The sequence below is a fragment of the Dermochelys coriacea genome, chromosome 2 (assembly GCF_009764565.3).
Source record: "Dermochelys coriacea isolate rDerCor1 chromosome 2, rDerCor1.pri.v4, whole genome shotgun sequence".
NCBI classification, from domain to species: Eukaryota; Metazoa; Chordata; order Testudines; family Dermochelyidae; genus Dermochelys; species Dermochelys coriacea.
This window is the reverse complement of record NC_050069.1, coordinates 17,663,056-17,680,265: the sequence shown is the minus strand read 5'-3', so window position 1 is coordinate 17,680,265 and position 17,210 is coordinate 17,663,056. Positions and strand designations below refer to the sequence as shown.

The following is a 17,210-nucleotide window of genomic DNA, read 5'->3' as shown; positions in this document are numbered from 1 at the left end:
TGTGAAAATGACCTGGATTTACAAATCAAACTTCTAGACTCAGCAGGACATATTTCCCACTATACTAAGAGTGTTTTCGTGTTTTCATTTAATATATCCTTCAGTTCTTCTGTTGGAGCTATAATTGTTATAAGCTAATTGTCTGACTTCACAGGTGATTGTCCTTAATACTTGAGCTAAATTAATCCTCCTAACCCAGGGGAACAGGTTGAAAATGGTCTTTCCTGTATTTTCCCAAAGAGGGGATAGGGGAGAGGAATATATATGAAAGTAGAGATGGGAAGAGACCATAAAGTTAAGAGATTAAAAAAATGAAACAGACAACACATGGAATTAGAAGAGAATGTTGCTACCTGGCAATTATTGTTGAAGATAAAGGGGTACAGATGTAAAAACAACTAAGAATTTTTTTATGGAAACTGTCAGTATGTGAGTGACAGTAAACACACCTCCTGATCAGCACGCTTCCCTCTCACCTCTTTGTAGATTGAGATATCTCCTTAAACTATGGAAGTTTAGATACATTGCTGTCTTGTCATACTAGGATTTTGGTAGACTGAAGGCCCTCTACTGACTGGAAGAATGGTGCCTTTAATATAAAATAAAAAGTAGAAAAAAATAAGATGAAAAAATATTTCTACAAGAATACCAAGGAATCTTTACTTTAATTTGTCTTCAAAAATATACTTCTGAAATAAGTGGAGAATATTAGGGTGATGTGCCTTACACCTATCTGACTTTTAAAAATATGTTTGGGCCAAGGTAAATATAACACAATGTGCATCTGTATGGATCTCTTCTCCATTTGCTTTCAGGTATGTTTTAATTGCCATGGAGGCACTGGACCAACTTTTAATGGCTTGCCATTCTCAAAGCATTAAACCATTCGTGGAAAGTTTCCTTCAGATGGTGGCCAAGCTGCTAGAGTCAGGGGAACCAAAGCTGCAAGTTCTTGGAACCAATTCTGTGAGTAAACAGTTTGCTAACCTAAATTGAATCAAGTTCATAGAAGATTGGAGGTGGTGAGAAATTGAGTACCAGCTGAACATCTGGCATGACAATCAAAGGAAAAAACATAATGAAAGCCTGAGATTGCATGTAATTAGTTCCTGTATGACCCATATGAATGTATCTATAAGCAGTTTAATTATCAAAATAATCCTTATCTATGGATATTTATCCTATTAAAAGTATAAAATGATTTTCATAGTAAAAATTGGAGGTGAATACCTTACTCATGAATACAACTAATTTTATTTGGTCTTTTTCCCTTTATGGGGTCCATCCAGTCTTCCTCTGTTTTCACTGTAAAGTAGATTCTGCTTAATAGCAATCCCTATATTAACAACCTTAATTGAATAGTAGCATATCGTCGTGAACAGTTCCCATCCTCTTGACTTTAATGTTAATGGGATTTGGATATTGGCAGCAATCATGCCACTTACAACTCTTTTTGGAAGAAAGTTCCTGGCTGCAGAGCTTTTGCATTGCTTGTTGTATTAATTTAGATGGAATAAATGATCTAAAGATATTAAAAATAATCATGTCACTGTCCAGTGTTAAACAATATCCAGGATTTGGCATACAGAGATTTCATCTTACTTATTACCATGGCAAATACACCATTAAAAATCCTTTGTACCTTTTATTAAAGGTACAGTAAAGAAGGAAAAACAGTTAAAGTATTAAATAATGCTTTCATTTTAACAAATCCTTTGTTTCCTTTCCTTTTCGCTGGAGGGTTTTAGAAGGAAACCCCCCCCCCTTGTTTGATAAGTATCAAAGATGTAGTTAATTGTCCTTTTGGGAAAAAAGAAGAAGTTTGTTGAGATGGGTTGGAGCTGTTGTTGCTGCTGTTGTGAAAGTCTGATTCCATTTTTAATCCCAGGTGGTGGCAGGGTTAAGATGGAGTTTGTAGGGTGGTGGTATTCTCTGGACTTTCTCTCTCTGTCCCAGTCTGGTCAGGACATTTCTCAGGATTAGGATGATGAAGGCCCAGGGTGCCAGTACATGTTGGGGTTGGCAGTCATGATGGTGAAACTTGCTTCTGTGGCCTCCCGTCTGTTCTTGTTTCTGTATTTTCTTTCCTCCCAAAGTCTTTCTTTATGGATTCAAAACAGGTGTGATTGGTGAAGTAGCCCATCCCCTCTTCATTTTGTCCCTCAGTTAGGCCTAATATCCAACACACTTAATTTCTAGTCTTCTTCCAAGAATGATTTCAGCATAGTATATACTATGTACTATAGTAAATACGTCCTAGAATGTTCAAGGACCTAGCTGAGGAGATATCTGAGCCATTAGTGATTATCTTTGGAAAAAGTCATGGAAGATGAGTGAGATTCCAGAGGACTGGAAAAGGGCAAATATAGTACCCATCTGTTAGGGTTCCCTCCTCACTCTGAACTCTGGGGTTCAGATGTGGGGACCCACATGAAAGACACCCTAAGCTGGTAAAAATTAAGCTTAGGGGGAAAACTTCCCCAAGGCACAAACTCTTTGCCCTTGGAGGGTATGCTGCCACCACCAAGTGATTTAACAGAGAATCAGGGAAAGGACCACTTAGAGTTCCTATTCCCCCAAAATATCCCCCCAAGCCCTTACACCCCCTTTCCTGGGGAGGCTTGAGAATAATATCCTAACCAATTGGTTACAAAGTAATTACAGACCCAACCCCCTGGGTCTTAGAACGGTAGAGAAATCAGTCAGGCTCTTAAAAGAAACAGAACTTTATTAGAAAGAAAAAAAGTAAAAGAAGCAACTCTATAAAATTAGAAGGGAAGCTAGTCTCACAGTGCAATCAGATTTAAAACAGAGGATTTCCCTCTGGGCAAAAACTTTAAAGTTACAAAAAGAAAACCAGGAATACACTTTCCTCTCAGCACAGAGAAAATCACAAGCCAAGCAAAAGTAAACTAATGCATTTCCTTGCTAATACTTACTAATTCTAATGAAGTCGAATTGCTTGCTTTCTTAATCTCTCTCTGGCAAGCACACACAACAGACAGACAAACAGGATCGCTGGTGCAGTTTGCTTTCTAGGATAGACCTCAGTGAGAGCAATATCCTCATGGTTATCGCTGCATTGTATCAATGAGGCAAAGGGAGAGAAGTTTCCACAGGTGTGGGGCATGGAGACAGATAGATTGGCAGCTAATTTTGAGCAGCCAGAGCCCAGCAAGGAGATCTTCATCTCTGGGAGGCTTTGAAAGCCCATTTCAGTAATGAGCCACAGTAATATTTGCCGGTTATCTGCATTCTGCCTTCCCTTACAATCCCCTCCATTGCATCAATTTTCCTGTACCCACCCCAAACCCCCATGATTAAAATAAATGAAGAGCCTTTCTTTCTCAAAGTGTTTACTTTTATTGTATACACACAAAAAAACTGAAAGAACAGGAAAATAAGTCTGGCTGATAAAATTGGGAGGCGAGAAACCAAGCAAGTCAGATTGTTTTTTAAAAGCAAAGGGCAAGGAATGGGCTCCTTTTGTTCTGTGTATCCTCCCCTGGCGTTGAGTGGAACGAATGCTGAATTCCTCCCTGCCTCCTGGAACGTTTGGGGCAGGGGTATTGTGAACAGGGTGAAGCTTGCAGGCAGTTCTGCAAGGCCTCCAGATGGAGTCTAGCCTCAATCTGCTTTTCTTGAAGCTCAACCAGATATCTCAACGTGTCTGATTGGTCCTTCATAATCCGCAGCATCTTTTCCTGTGTGGCATGCTCCTGGGATGCTCTCCATGTCCACATCCAATTTCTCAGGGAGTGAAATCCTCTGGGCTCTGAGCTAAGTCTCAGCTGTCCCTGAGGCATTCATTATCTTGCTGAACATGTCATCCTGTGTCCTCTTTTTCTGCCATTTAATATGCGATAGCCTCTCTCCTGGTGTGGAGGATGCAGTATAGGACAAGCTTTCGGCTGTAAGGCACGTAAAGCACAAGGCAACCATTGTAAGCTCTACTCTGGTTCTGGTGCAAGGTTGGTATTTTAAAAAAACCCATTCCCCTTATTACACTCCAGTGCAAACCAGAACATAATCAGAATCCCTAGCTCTTCAATGAGTCAGTTTCCTGTTCCAGCCATCATGAGTATGGCCCCACAGCATGGGCGACGAGCCTTGTGCTGCAACTTGTGGGAAATCCAGATTGAGGACACAAGTGGGCAGGTGAACAGTGCCGCCTCTTCTTAGCAACATGGATGTTGCTTGAGAACCAGTACCAGCATTAAGATTCCCAAATCGGTGTCTGTTTCTCAGGTGGTTCCATGGGGTGGGGGATAACACACTTCTTCCCCCGTTTCCTTAACGCTGCTCTCAATACAGGGGTTCTCAAACTGGGTGTTGTGACCCCTCAGGGGTCGTGAGATTATTACATGGGGGCGTTGTGAGCTCTCAGCTTCCACCCCCAAATCCCGTTTCACCTCCAGGATTTATAATAGTGTTAAAAGTGTTTTTAATTTATAAGCGGGAGTTGCACTCAGAGGCTTCCTGTGTGAAAGGGGTCACCAGTACAAAAGTTTGAGAGCCACTGTCTTAGTAGACGCCAATCCCTGCCAACCAAAGCAATGGCATGTTAGGCAAAGCGTGGTGGAGGGACCCAGAATTCACGAGGAGAGGTGAGAGATGGATCACATGCTCCATTGTTTGTGGAACAAGCACTTGTAATGAAAACTTCCCCTATTTTCCCTAGGTGACCCTATGTGATGTGATAGTCTCCTGAGGGTAACAGAGGCAGCAATGGAGCAGATGCTGCAACCGTCTGGGTACATACCTGGTCCTTATGCTGCTATGCTGTGTACCAGAATGATGTCAGCAGAGTTAATAGTGGAGTGGTGTGGGAAAGTGTCCTACTGTGGCAGAAGAAATAAGGCAGTCCTCCCCAGAAACATTCTGCAAAGGATTGCAGAGTACCTCCATGAAAGTTTTGTAGAGATCTCCATTGAGGATTCCGGGCCATCCCTGTGCACATAAACAGTCTTTCCTGGGGAGAACCATCTGCGTAGCAGGAGCAGCAACTTTGAAGCAGATAGCCAGTGCACCTCATTTTTTGTTCCGATTAAACAAAATATAATAGCATGTAACCCCTACAGTTTGTTTGGAAGTGTATCTCACCAAGGTGCCTTCACCGGCATCATGCCTGGCCACCATGCTGTCCTGTGACTGGCTGGGCTCTGGGGTTAAAAACAGGTCCTGGCTGTCAGGGAGAATCGATCCACCACTCGCTTGTCTTGCTCCTCCTCCTCCAGAATGTCCTCCTTGTTGTTGCCTGTGGTGGCCCAGGACTCGTACTCCTTGGAGATGTCCACGCTGTGTCTGTGGGGGTGTAGTGGGGTCACCGCTGTGAATCGCATGTAGTTCATGGTACAAATGGGATGTCTGGGGCAGAACCAATGCTTGGCAGCTGAGCAGCGAAGTTGTAAACGATGTCCAGAGCGGTCACAGCGGAACATTGTGGGACACCTCCTGGAGGCCATTTGAATCAAACTACACTAAGCTGTGTCTATGCTACCATCAATATCAAATTAAGTGCTACGCCTCTCACAGAGGTGGAGTAATGAAATCGCTGTTACAGGCAACTTAGGTCAGTGGAAGGGACCTGGTAGTGTCGATTATTACATCTATTTATTACGTCTATTTAAGGCGGCTTCCATAAACCTAAGCTTGTAGTGTAGACAAGGCCTGAGAGAGAAAAGTCATCCAAATGATATAACCCCCTCTTCTGTCCCCATAGAAGGTGTATCATGCACCACAAAACCAAAAGCCTTTTGTATTTCTTACATTTATAGGAGAATGTTATTGTTGATACTTTAAAGTTATGAAACTCTAGCTTTTAGTATCTTTTAGTAAAATTTAAACTGCCATGAATTGTAGGTACCTTTTGCTTCAGTTCTGTTAAACTCCTACATAAGAATTGATCTGGACAGATCACTTGAATAGGCTCTGAAGATGTTTGAACATTTGTGAACATGTTAAAATGATGATGTCCTCCTTTTTTCCTCTTTCCTGAACTTCATGGTTCATTAAACTGTAGAAGATTGATTTGTCTAAAGAAGCCATTTTGAAGACAAGAACCTAATTAATTACACTGCCACATAATTAGCAATGCTATTAAACAAACAATAGGACAGCAGGTATTTGAAGCCTGTTCAAGAAGCCCTTCGAAAGAGGAAAGCTTTAATTTTTTTTTTTATAAAATAGTGTATCAAGAGAAACCTTTTCTCTGTTATTTATTTTCTACAATGAGTGTCTGTGAGCTGTTCTCCTTCAGACAAATGAGTGGCAATAGACTTTAGAACATTGGTTTGATTGTTAGTCACTTTCTTACCAAGTGACAACCCAGTGTATTCTGCTTCCAGGAAGAACAGTTTTGTATAGTATCTCAGATTTTAGAGACAGCTTTTTAAGTGGTGCTTAGAATATAGTTGTTAGAAATCTGCTAAATTTAAATTGGAACTACAGCTCTCAGTAGGTAAAATGGCAGCGAGGTTGTTGGGTACAGAACTGATGTTGCAGAGGAAACAGGAGAAAAGATGCACTGCAGAGGAAGATAATGAATGGTAGTGGTTTCATTATATCTCCCTCAAATACACAGCTCTCAACTTTAAGTTTGTACAATGCCCCTGAATTTTTAAAAAATAAAATATCATGGTAGTGACTGCTGCAGATTCCACATGGCTTTTCCAGTCATATCTGGATGACCTGTTGATACAGGCCAGTTCTAAAGTTCAGGGACCATGATGGAAGGGATGCGCTAGATCAGTGTTCCTCATCCTTTTTGATACCAGATACTGACTTGCTGCCTTCCTAAACTGTGTCAGGGAGATCTCGGGGATTGGCATCAGTCCATGGACTGGTCATTGAGAAATACTGCTCTAGATTGTGCTTGGTCATCTGTAAAGAAGTGTCAACCCTGTCTTCAAGTTTGGCTCATTTGGGGACTTTGAGATAAGAACATAAGAAAACGGTCACACTGGGTCAGACCAAAAGTCCATCTAGATGCTAAAAAGATACTAATTTCTTGTCAGATGTACAGTTTGAATTCTTTGTTTCAATTTTACATGTTCACGCACCACAAGGTGTGCTCTATTTCATGCAATTGCATTTAGATACTTTGAAATAATGCAGCTGCTAATGGAACAGCTTTTGAAAATAAAATGTACTGCAATTTAACCTTTTTTTTAATTAGGATAAAACAGTGTTGCCAACTCTCGTGATTTTTTTTTTGTGTGGTGAATCTTATGACATTTGATATATTTAAACCCTTACTAGCTGGAATCAAGAAATGGTATGACAATCTCAGCTTTCATTTTAATTTTTTTCTAACCTTCATCGTTACAGAGAAAAGATTAGAAATATAAAGCTGGTGCACCCTAAAGCCTCAAACTTAACCAGACTGCAGATAAAAAGAACCCAACATTGATTACTTTGGCTTAAAACTCATGGCTCTTTTGTATCATGGTTTTTTTGGGCTGGACACATGTTTACATGTTCAAGGTTGTCAATACTGACTTCACAGGGTTGGAGAGGAAGAGTCCTCTAGGATCTCCCATGTATATTCACTCTTTCAAATATTTGTGACTGTCCTTCTTCTAGCTGTTGAGGGTTAAAGCAGTTCCTTCTACAGCCTGCCAGTGTTGCTCCATGTAAACCAAAGTGAATCACCTGCAGCAACATGAGGTCTCTACTTCCCCCCCCTCCACCTCGAGGCTCTGATCTCATGGCCTACACAATGCCTTTGGCCTCTGCTGGCCTGGAGAACAGGCTTGTGAACAAAACTGATCACTTTTGTATAGCTTGTTGACCTACCATTAGATTGCAAGACCAGCTGTCTTGGTCTTCACAGATTTTATAAAATAGAGGAAAATTATATTGGAACACTTAAAAAAAATCCATCAGCTAATCCAAACGAAGAAAAAATCACTTGGGATCTATAGTCCAATTGCAAACCAGTTTTCTGAGCCGGGCTGATATTTTTCTGGAGAACATTAGGGCAAGGCCTATTTACTTTCTCCCCACCCTGCGAGTTTCCTTTTTGTTTTACTAGATTAACCAAATAAATTAAGATAAATTATTAATTCTGTTCTTATTGTGCAACAATATTCTACACTGCATTGCAACATGAGGATTGTTTTTTCTGTTTAATGTTTACCAAGTCAAATATTTAAAAATTGAACAGCCGCTTTTGAAAGTTCTGGAGTTAGAAACTAAAAAGCCTTCTAGTTCTCTTTTTGGAAACTTTTGTTACAAAGAGTTTTCTAACCATGCTTTTTTTTCCCCCCCCTAGTTTGTCAAATTTGCCAACATTGAGGAAGACACCCCTTCATATCACAGACGCTATGACTTTTTTGTTTCTCGATTTAGTGCCATGTGTCATTCCTGTGACAGTGATCCAGAAACACAAACTGAGTAAGTGCCAGTTGATAGTGTATTGCTCTGTTAAAAACTAAAGCAGAAGAGAAGTATACAATTGTTGTAACATTTGGTGATCATTCAAGGAAATAACATTAGGACCTGTGCAATATTTCAGGAAAATAGGCTTCATACTGCAAGTCTTACTCAGTTAAAACTCCCAGTATAGTTAAGTTTTACCTGAACAAGGGCTGCAAGATTGCACCAAATATATTAAGGGACACAGGACCAAGCCTACAACCGTATGAGTCACATGAGTAGGATTACTCATGTGCAAGTGTGTGTAGGATTGGGCTTGTAAATGGTAAACAGGAAAAAAGTGCCATTTGCTATGTCCGTTATTCATCCATTCTCATTTGTATGCCTATACTTCAATCAGGATGTATTTAGAGATGTACACAGTGTGCTATTGTGTAAGACACTAAGGATATGTCTACACCGCAATCGGAAGTGTGGTTGCAGCACATATAAGCATACTCAAGCTAGTGAAGCTGCATCCGAGTGAGCTAGCCACCTGAGTAAGAACCCAGGGTCCCAGGCAGGCTTGAATAACCCATGCCGAAGCCCTTGCTACCTAGCTATTGGTACTAGAGCTAGCAAGATTAAAACTCACTCAGGTATGCCTACACATGCTGCAGTCAGACCTCCTGATTGAAGTATAGGCCTTCTCTTAGGCTCCTAACTTCAAGAACTAGTATGTTGTTGATTACACTTCCTTCAACACTTACCTACTGCCAGGGCTGTCCTTGGTTGGGGGTGGGGCCCGAGACAAATCCACCTGCCGCTCTCCTCCTCGCCATCCACCCGCTCGCCTCCTCACTCCCCTGCCCACTGCTCACCTCCCCGCTAGTCTCCTTGCCATCCATCCGGTGTGCGCTTCCCCCCGCCCGCCCGCCATTCTCCTTGCTGTCCACCTGCTCGCCTCCTCACCTGCCTGCCCACCGTTCGCCTCCCCGCAGTCTGCCTGGCACCCCGCTCAACCACCATTCTCCTCCTTGCCACCCGCCTGCCTGCCTCCTTACCCCCACCCAACTGCCATTTGCTTCCCCATTCCCATCCTCACCCCGCTTGCCCACCTGTCTCCCACCTCACCTCCCCACTCGCCTCCTTATCTGACTATCTGGACAAATGGTGTCCAGATCGTACATCAGTTGGGATGCGGGGCAAAGGACTAAATATCGGGACTATCCCATTTTTTATCAACATGCAGGCCCCCCCCACCCACCAAAGTGCAGGGCCTGGGGCGGTTGCCCTGATTCGCTCTACCAAGGGACGGCTCTGCCTACTGCTCTGTTGGAGACTGTTAAATCTCTTGGTGCAATCAGCCACTTCCAGATGAACTTCTGTACCTATTGGCTCCTTTGTCATACAAAGCATTGTCACTGACACCGTTAATAGTGCTTCTTGTGCCAAAGATTGTCAATGCTTCAGCCTCTCCCCTCCACACAACTGTCTCATTGATTTCAGCCACTTATGTAGAAGCCAAGTGACTGCAACAACTTGGACAAAGATGAGCTAAAGGACACGTCTGATGCAAGTACATATCCAGTACAAAGGAGCATTAATATTGTAGGGAGAGGGACATGGATCAGACTTTTCCACAGTTTCCTCATTTTAAGTTAAGGTCAGTCCAGGAAATCTCCAAGGAATACAACTGAAATATACCTGGGCCTGAAACACTTGTGCAAAAAGATTGCCTCACCCTGTTTACCCAGCTGCTGAATGTGACAGACACTGCACGCTGCTGCCCTTGTCTCAAAGGCAAATGAATAGTGTCGCAGAATGTTGTTTTTCTCACTGTCCCATAGAGGTTGGTGGCTCAAGCAGCCATAATACTTGAAATAGAATTCCCAAGAAGGGAGATCAATTCCATCTGTGAAATAAGCTTATAGAAATATAATTCCCAATAAAGAAAAAAAATCCCAAATAAACATGGTGCTGTATGTTATGAATCCTATATATAATATTATACTAGTTTTACTAGGGTTATATAGTTCACGAGACTTGGCCATCTGAAAGTGATAATCTAGTGAATGGTAAAAATGCTTTGTATTTTACATACTGTAGTACCTTACATACAAGAATCTAAAGACATTTTAATTTAACCTCCTAACATCCCTGTAAGAGGTAAATATTACTTCTGTTTTCATACATAGCTACTGAGGCAGAGATTAAGTGAGTCACCCATGGTCATTCAGGAATTCTGTGGCAGAGCCAGGAATGGACCCCAAATCTCCTGACTGTATCCTATGCTTTAGCTGTAATGTCCTCCTTTGTTCCTGGAGGAAATGGTCCAACATTGCTGCATCCACAGTCTTTCTCTGAGTACACTTATTACTGTAGTGGATAACAAGAAAGTGAGACTTCGGAGATGAAATGGGGCAAAGTAAGATTTTTATTTTTTTTTAATATTTTTACAATTAGAATAAAATAACATTCTCTTTCCTGACTGAAACCAGAAGCTGCTATTCCACATGACTTTGTGTTAGCTCCATCCAGACTCCTGCACTTCTTAGAATTTAGAATTCTTTAAGAGGTCCCTTTGCAGGAACAACTGAGAGACTGCTGATTGTTGGATTAAGGGAAAGAGGGAAGGATTTGGGAATTGTGATCATCAGGGGTCAGCAATGCTATCGTGAGCTGGGGATACTGTAAATTGGAAAATGCACAGATTGACTAGCATGTTCTTTGATAACTGTATCTTACTGCCATTATTTAGTTCATATTTTACCTGTTAAGATCAGATGATCATGGCACTTCCTTCTTTCAAATGAATAGATTTTTTTTTTCTGTTTGTAACCATTCATCTTGCAATGAGCTTTTCTCTAACGTATGTCAAATGTGAGCCTTTTGGAACCACCTTGAGACTGGTTTTAGGAGCTGGAATTTAAGTAAAACTGGAGTAGTTGGGTTACCTGACTTGCAGTGCAAAAAAGTTTCACATGCAAAGTGTCTTCCTAGGTTTGTTCAATCATAAAAAGCTAGTTTTGAGGCCACTGTCTAGAACAAAATATTTTTAAACAGAAGTGGTAATAATCTCTGCTCTGCATGTTTTCAGTATTTTTAAAATTCAAGTTATCTTTAATATATTCATCAAACATTTGTTTTTGATTATGAAAGTCCTGCTGTTTTAATAGGCCACATCCTTTTGTTTTCTTTGAATCTGATACTCCAAAGTGGGTTTTAATGTGTACATTAGTCAATTAGAATGTAGTGCCTCATTGCCAAACAACAATTGTGAATTGTCCCATGCATCTTAACGGGGGGTTAACTCCAAGAGTCACTGGTGTGGAGTCGCACCACCCTACCTGAATGGCAGGAGAAGAGTGTGGCAGGGTCTGGCCCACCCACCTAAGCAGTTTCATCTCTGCTGGTGGGATAAGTACCTGAGGCCTCTCTTGCCTCCTGAGAGAGGCCAGGAGGACCCCTGTTGATATACCTGCTGCTTTTAAGGGGATCCCTGCTGCTACTCCAAGTTGGGGAAGAAGAGGACCTTATGCTTCTGCCTCTTCTTCTCTGGAAGGGAATTGGGTAGACCTCTGCCACTGCATTTTCAAGAAGGAGATGAAGCTGTTTGAGGAATGGAGGAGGGGAAGGGCTAATATTGTGGTTTTCCTAGGGCACCAGGTTCCCTTTCAGTCCTGAGTAGTAGCCTTCTAACAAGTCTTCACTTAGAAAGGAAATATTTAGTTTATATAAGTAATCAAAATCCTTTACTACTACAATAATGCAAAAAGATATTATGGTACAAAATAAGCTGTCTAAGCTTAGCTGAATTTTCAGTAGTGAACTTCCAAACAGTTACCTTTAGCCAGTTTATCTAAAGTATAAACATCATGGTGATGAATTTTGTGTGTTAAAACTTAAACAGATATAGGAATGGATTTGCCAGCTTAACATAACACTTTCTGCTTTGTTTGGCAGGATCGCTGTTAGTCCACTTTGTGTAGTGGGAGTGTAAGCTGTGGTTAAGGATAGCATTTTGTATATAAATTAGTGTAATTTAAGGGCCAGAATGTCAATAGTGTAAAAACACTTGAATTCATAAAATGTAAGTATATTGTACCATGGACTTGTTTTTTAGTATTACATAAACACTACATTTTTTGGTCTTTAGCTCCCTCTAGTGAAACGTTCTCATTTGTTGTGTAAACTTGTATAAGCATTATTGAAAATACTTTTTTTCGTAGGAGTGGGTGGGTGAGATTCTGTGGCCTGCGCTGTGTAGGAGGTCGGACTAGATGATCAGAATGGTCCCTTCTGACCTTAGTATCTATGAATCTATGAAATGGCCTCCACATTTATTCTGAATGCAAGGTGGGTGTTACACCCACCAGTAAGGTTCATCCCAACCTATAACAATATTGATTTTTTTTTTCCCCTTACTTTCATGCATTACATTGTTCAGCTTGCCTTCAACAGTAAAAATCCAAATTGTTGTTAAATATTTATATTAGTCAGCATTGGGTGGAGGCCTACTCTGCTAGGTATAGTACAGAAGACACTTTCTTTGCTCAGAGGAGTTTATAATGTAAGAAATAACTGAAATATTCATCTGAAAGCTGTATATTTTTATTAAGGAAAGCATCTTCCTTACAGTGCATCTCACAGTGCATCTTCATGGGAGAACACGGGTCCCAGAAGCTTCAGTGGTTCATGGTCATTAAAAATCATTAACACTTATGGCACTTTTTACTTAGAATTCAAAGTGCTTTATGAGTTGTAAAGATTAGCATTTGGTCTTAGTTTCCGTATCAACTTGGACAAGGTCATAAAACATGCTGATCATAGAGATGGGGTTGGAACATGACTCTCTGGTAATTTCCAATCTTGTTCCTCACAGCAACAGGAACGGGGTAGGTCCTAGCCTTAAACTAGTGTGTATCCTAATACAGTTATCATAAGACTGCAGACTTTGACAAATCATGCAGTAGTTCCAAATATCTAGTCTTTCTGAGACAAAACTAAGATGCAGAAGGATTTCAAGATTAGCATACATTTGGTATGCTTGCAATATTCAGATGTAAATCTAGCCCCTTTTTTGGAGTATTGGACGAGACCTCTTCTAGTGGAAGCTGAGACATTCTCCTGTGCAGGAATTATGCCAGAAGATGGAGGATTCACATTCCTTCAGCACAACAAAAGCCCTAGCTTCCTGGGGCTTTCCTGCATAACAGTGACAGTAAGGATATGAGGGCTGGGCCTATGGTGCTGCTGTACAGAGCCATTGGCCTTTTTCCTCCCACATAGTTCTGGAATAAGTAGCTCTTCTCGCACCGTGATCACAGGGGAAGTATAACTTCCTCTCTGTGTTCAGGGGCAGGATTTTGTTCTTAAAGAATTTCCATTTTTCATGTGTAAGTTTCCTGTCAGCCTGAAGTAACTCTGAATTGATCCAATTCAGTTTACAATATTATTGTGAAAGTGACTTCCCGAAAGGCTGGGATTTTTTTTTTTTAAATGAAAGCTTAAATTCTGCAGAACCCCACTTTCCAGGACAAGTTTCCTACTCATGTTGGCAAATGAGCTAGCAATTTTTTCAGGACATTAAACAGTATAACTCAGATTCTCAATCTCCAAATTGATTCTAAGGGTAAGATTGAAAAAGCCTGTCTGTACAGAAATCGTAAGCTTGGTTCTCATCATCTCCTTCATTTAAAAAAAAAAAAAAAAAAAAAAAGATAACACAAAATTTACCATTGGGATGGACAGTGAAGTCACTCTAGATGAACAAGTCTTCACTATCTAAAATTTAAAAGTACTCTTTTATAGGGGTGATTATTGGTACAACCACTACATGAGCAAAACTTGATTGTACACCAAAGATGTATAATTGAGAATTAAAGGAGCATTCTTGATTTAAGTCATGCTACTTTCCTGTAAAGAATAATAAACATCTCACTTCAAAAATGTTAATGTTATGGATGACACTATGTGACTGAAACTCTTACTGTGATGGAATATTAAAATGCAGTGCGATTTAACTGTAATTCCTAGACTTCTTAATACTGGAATTACAAGACTGCGCTATACTTCTTCTAAATTAATAAACATGGATTTCTCTAGCTATTTGAAATGCATCCCAATCACTTGCACATGTGGCCTCTACCTATTATATTAACCTAGAACTCCTAGAAACAGGTTTAGTTCCTGGTACCGAATCCTAATTAGACCAAAAATAGATTATTTGGAATCGTAGCCCCCTTATTTTCCTTTAACTGTGTTCCTAGTAAATAATGTAGCATTTATGAAGTAAAGCTTGGAATATTTTAGTTTAGTTTAGCAACTGTAATGTGACTGACCGTTAGCTTAGAGAAATAAGAATCAAGGCCAGTGACCGTATTCCTTTGTGCTGAAATTAAGATTTAAAATCGCTTTAAAGGAGTGATAAAATCTTTATTTTAAAAGTCCAATTATGCTAAATCTTTTGACCTCTTATAACTAGGTGTCTCTTGTCTCGAAATAAGTGTTTAAAAAAAAAAAGCCATTGCCACCTCAGCATATTTAATATTTATCAGTTCAACACCACAAATATGAACCTTTTCTGTATAAGGTTGTTTTTTACATAGTTTCTTCTGAACTACACCTGTATTTATACTTATGGATTAGGAATGTAAAAATGTAACCAGTTCAACCAATAAGCCTGATGCTTAGCGTTTTCTGTTATGATTAAATTCCACCCAGGGTCCCAGCTGGCAGCCGCCTGTGCCAGGCAGCCAGAATCCCCAGGTGCGGGGGCTGGCAGCGGAGCCCCGCCTGAAACGTGGGGGTGCTGCAGCACCCTCCACATGAATAGTTCCCCGATTAAATGTTTAACTGTGTAACCGATAGAATTTTAATCAGTTACATGGTTATTGTTTTTACATGTTATTTACATCACTCTTACGGATATTGTATGAATGGCTGTAATTAATAGGACTAAGTTCTCAGTAGACCTATGTCTCAGAAGATATCAGTTTTGTATTTTTTGCAGTCAGCATTTTTGGGTGTATTTGGTTGATAAATACAGATTGAAGTGTCCTTTTGTATTTCATGTTTAACTTTTATTCATTGATCAAGATACATGTAACTATTCTAGCAATTCAGGCTGTCTTCCCTTTTCTGGGTTACTTCTGTCATTTCTAATCATTCTTGTAGATATCAACCTGCAACAATCTTGAAAGATTAGCTCCTTCTTATTTTTTGTAAGCCATGCACTTGGTGCTTTAAGAGGCAGTCTGTACAGTTGAACAATTTACATATTGCAAGTGTGCCTGAAGATCCGTATCAGTATAACTTTTAAAGACCATATATTGTCCTCATGTGTGCATGCATTGCTTCCATCAATGTCAATAGGAGCCTTGTGTCCATTTAAAGGAAATAGGTATGTCCATACAGTTTTAACCATATTTCCAATTTAATTCCATTTAGAGCTTAAATGAAATCCAAACTGCATAACCACACTGCCTAATAACTAGATAAATCATTAAGTCTTATGCTACATTTCCATCTTTTTGAAATTTATTTTCTCTCCTAGGATCCGGATTGCTGGAATCAGAGGCATTCAGGGAGTAGTACGTAAAACAGTTAATGATGAGCTCAGAGCAACCATCTGGGAACCCTCAGCATATGGACAAGATAGTTCCCTCACTGCTGTTTAATATGCAGAAGATAGAAGACATTGACAGGTATTATGCAGTAATATCACTAATTCTGATTTTTTTTTTTAAAAAAGGTTAGACTCTATTCCAAGAGTAGATAGCTTTTCCTTCCCTGTTAGAGTAGCTCTCATTGTCACTAGATACTCTTGATAAATGTGTATAACTGGTAGCATATATATGGTTAAATGCTAATCTTTGCCTTGGTAACATTTTTTCAACAATCAGATTTCCAATTGTTCCAGATCCCATCAGACTGAAAATTAGTTCACAAATGCGCTTATCCAGATACCCTTTAAGGTTTTTAAAATTAAAAATCACTTGTTTCATACAGTGTCTGATGTAAAAATCAGCAAATACCATTTTTGCCAAACTTAACAAACCTGTTTAAAGTTGAGATTTTTATTAATTTTTTAGGTAGTCCTTAAAGCAGCTTCTGGGATTTTTCTTTTAGGGGAGGAGAAGTGGAAGCAAGATATGGAACTAAGGCACAAATGGCAGTTGAGCACCTAGCTAATGTTGACTTTCAATGGCTCTTTGGCTAAATCACTGTAGCTCTTGAGAATATGCAACAGTTACTTTTCCAGTACATTTTTGTATGTTACCAGTATGTGTATCAAGTTTCTTTTGTTTTGTTTTTTCATAATAGATTTGGAGCCTACAATTTCTGATAAATACTGTTCTGTGGAGCATGTATTACAGTCAAATGTCCATTTGCTAATCCTGTGGAATTCCATCAACACTAATTCCATTTGTGGAGGCATTCTTAAACAAATTTTTTCTTTTGGTGGCTGAATCTGGCCCTTTTAAGAGCCTGCCTGTTGTTATCCCTGATAGACTTTCTACATCTACACAAAGCAGTCATTTCATGCTTGCTCTCTCTCTCTCTCTCTCTCATGCCTTCCTGCTTTGCTTTCCTGAACCTACAGGCCTTTGTGTTCTCTCCTGACTCACTTTTTCTTCCATTTCTGGTTGGCAGCACCTGTCTCCCCCTTCAAAGCAGCAGCAATTTCAAGCTAGGCTGGTACCAATGGCTCCCCACTTCAGATCAGTCATTGCCTACCTGCCCATTTCTCTACATGCTTCTCTGAGAGTGCTTTTGGAATACAGATTGTCCAGGCCTTTGGGGCACATTGCTGTCTCCATGTGGCTTTTACCCTTGAAAAAGTGGCC

General features: G+C 40.2%; 1 protein-coding gene across 1 annotated transcript in view; it reads left to right on the top strand.

Moving 5' to 3' along the window:
- The window catches only part of EFR3A (EFR3 homolog A), a 203,209-nt gene that overhangs the window by 93,508 nt on the left and 92,491 nt on the right, over positions 1-17,210 (top strand). Inside the window, 4 exon segments of the mRNA XM_038390220.2 lie at positions 816-966; positions 8,276-8,397; positions 15,917-15,998; positions 16,000-16,067. Of these exon segments, the coding sequence (XP_038246148.1) occupies positions 816-966; positions 8,276-8,397; positions 15,917-15,998; positions 16,000-16,067 (423 nt within the window).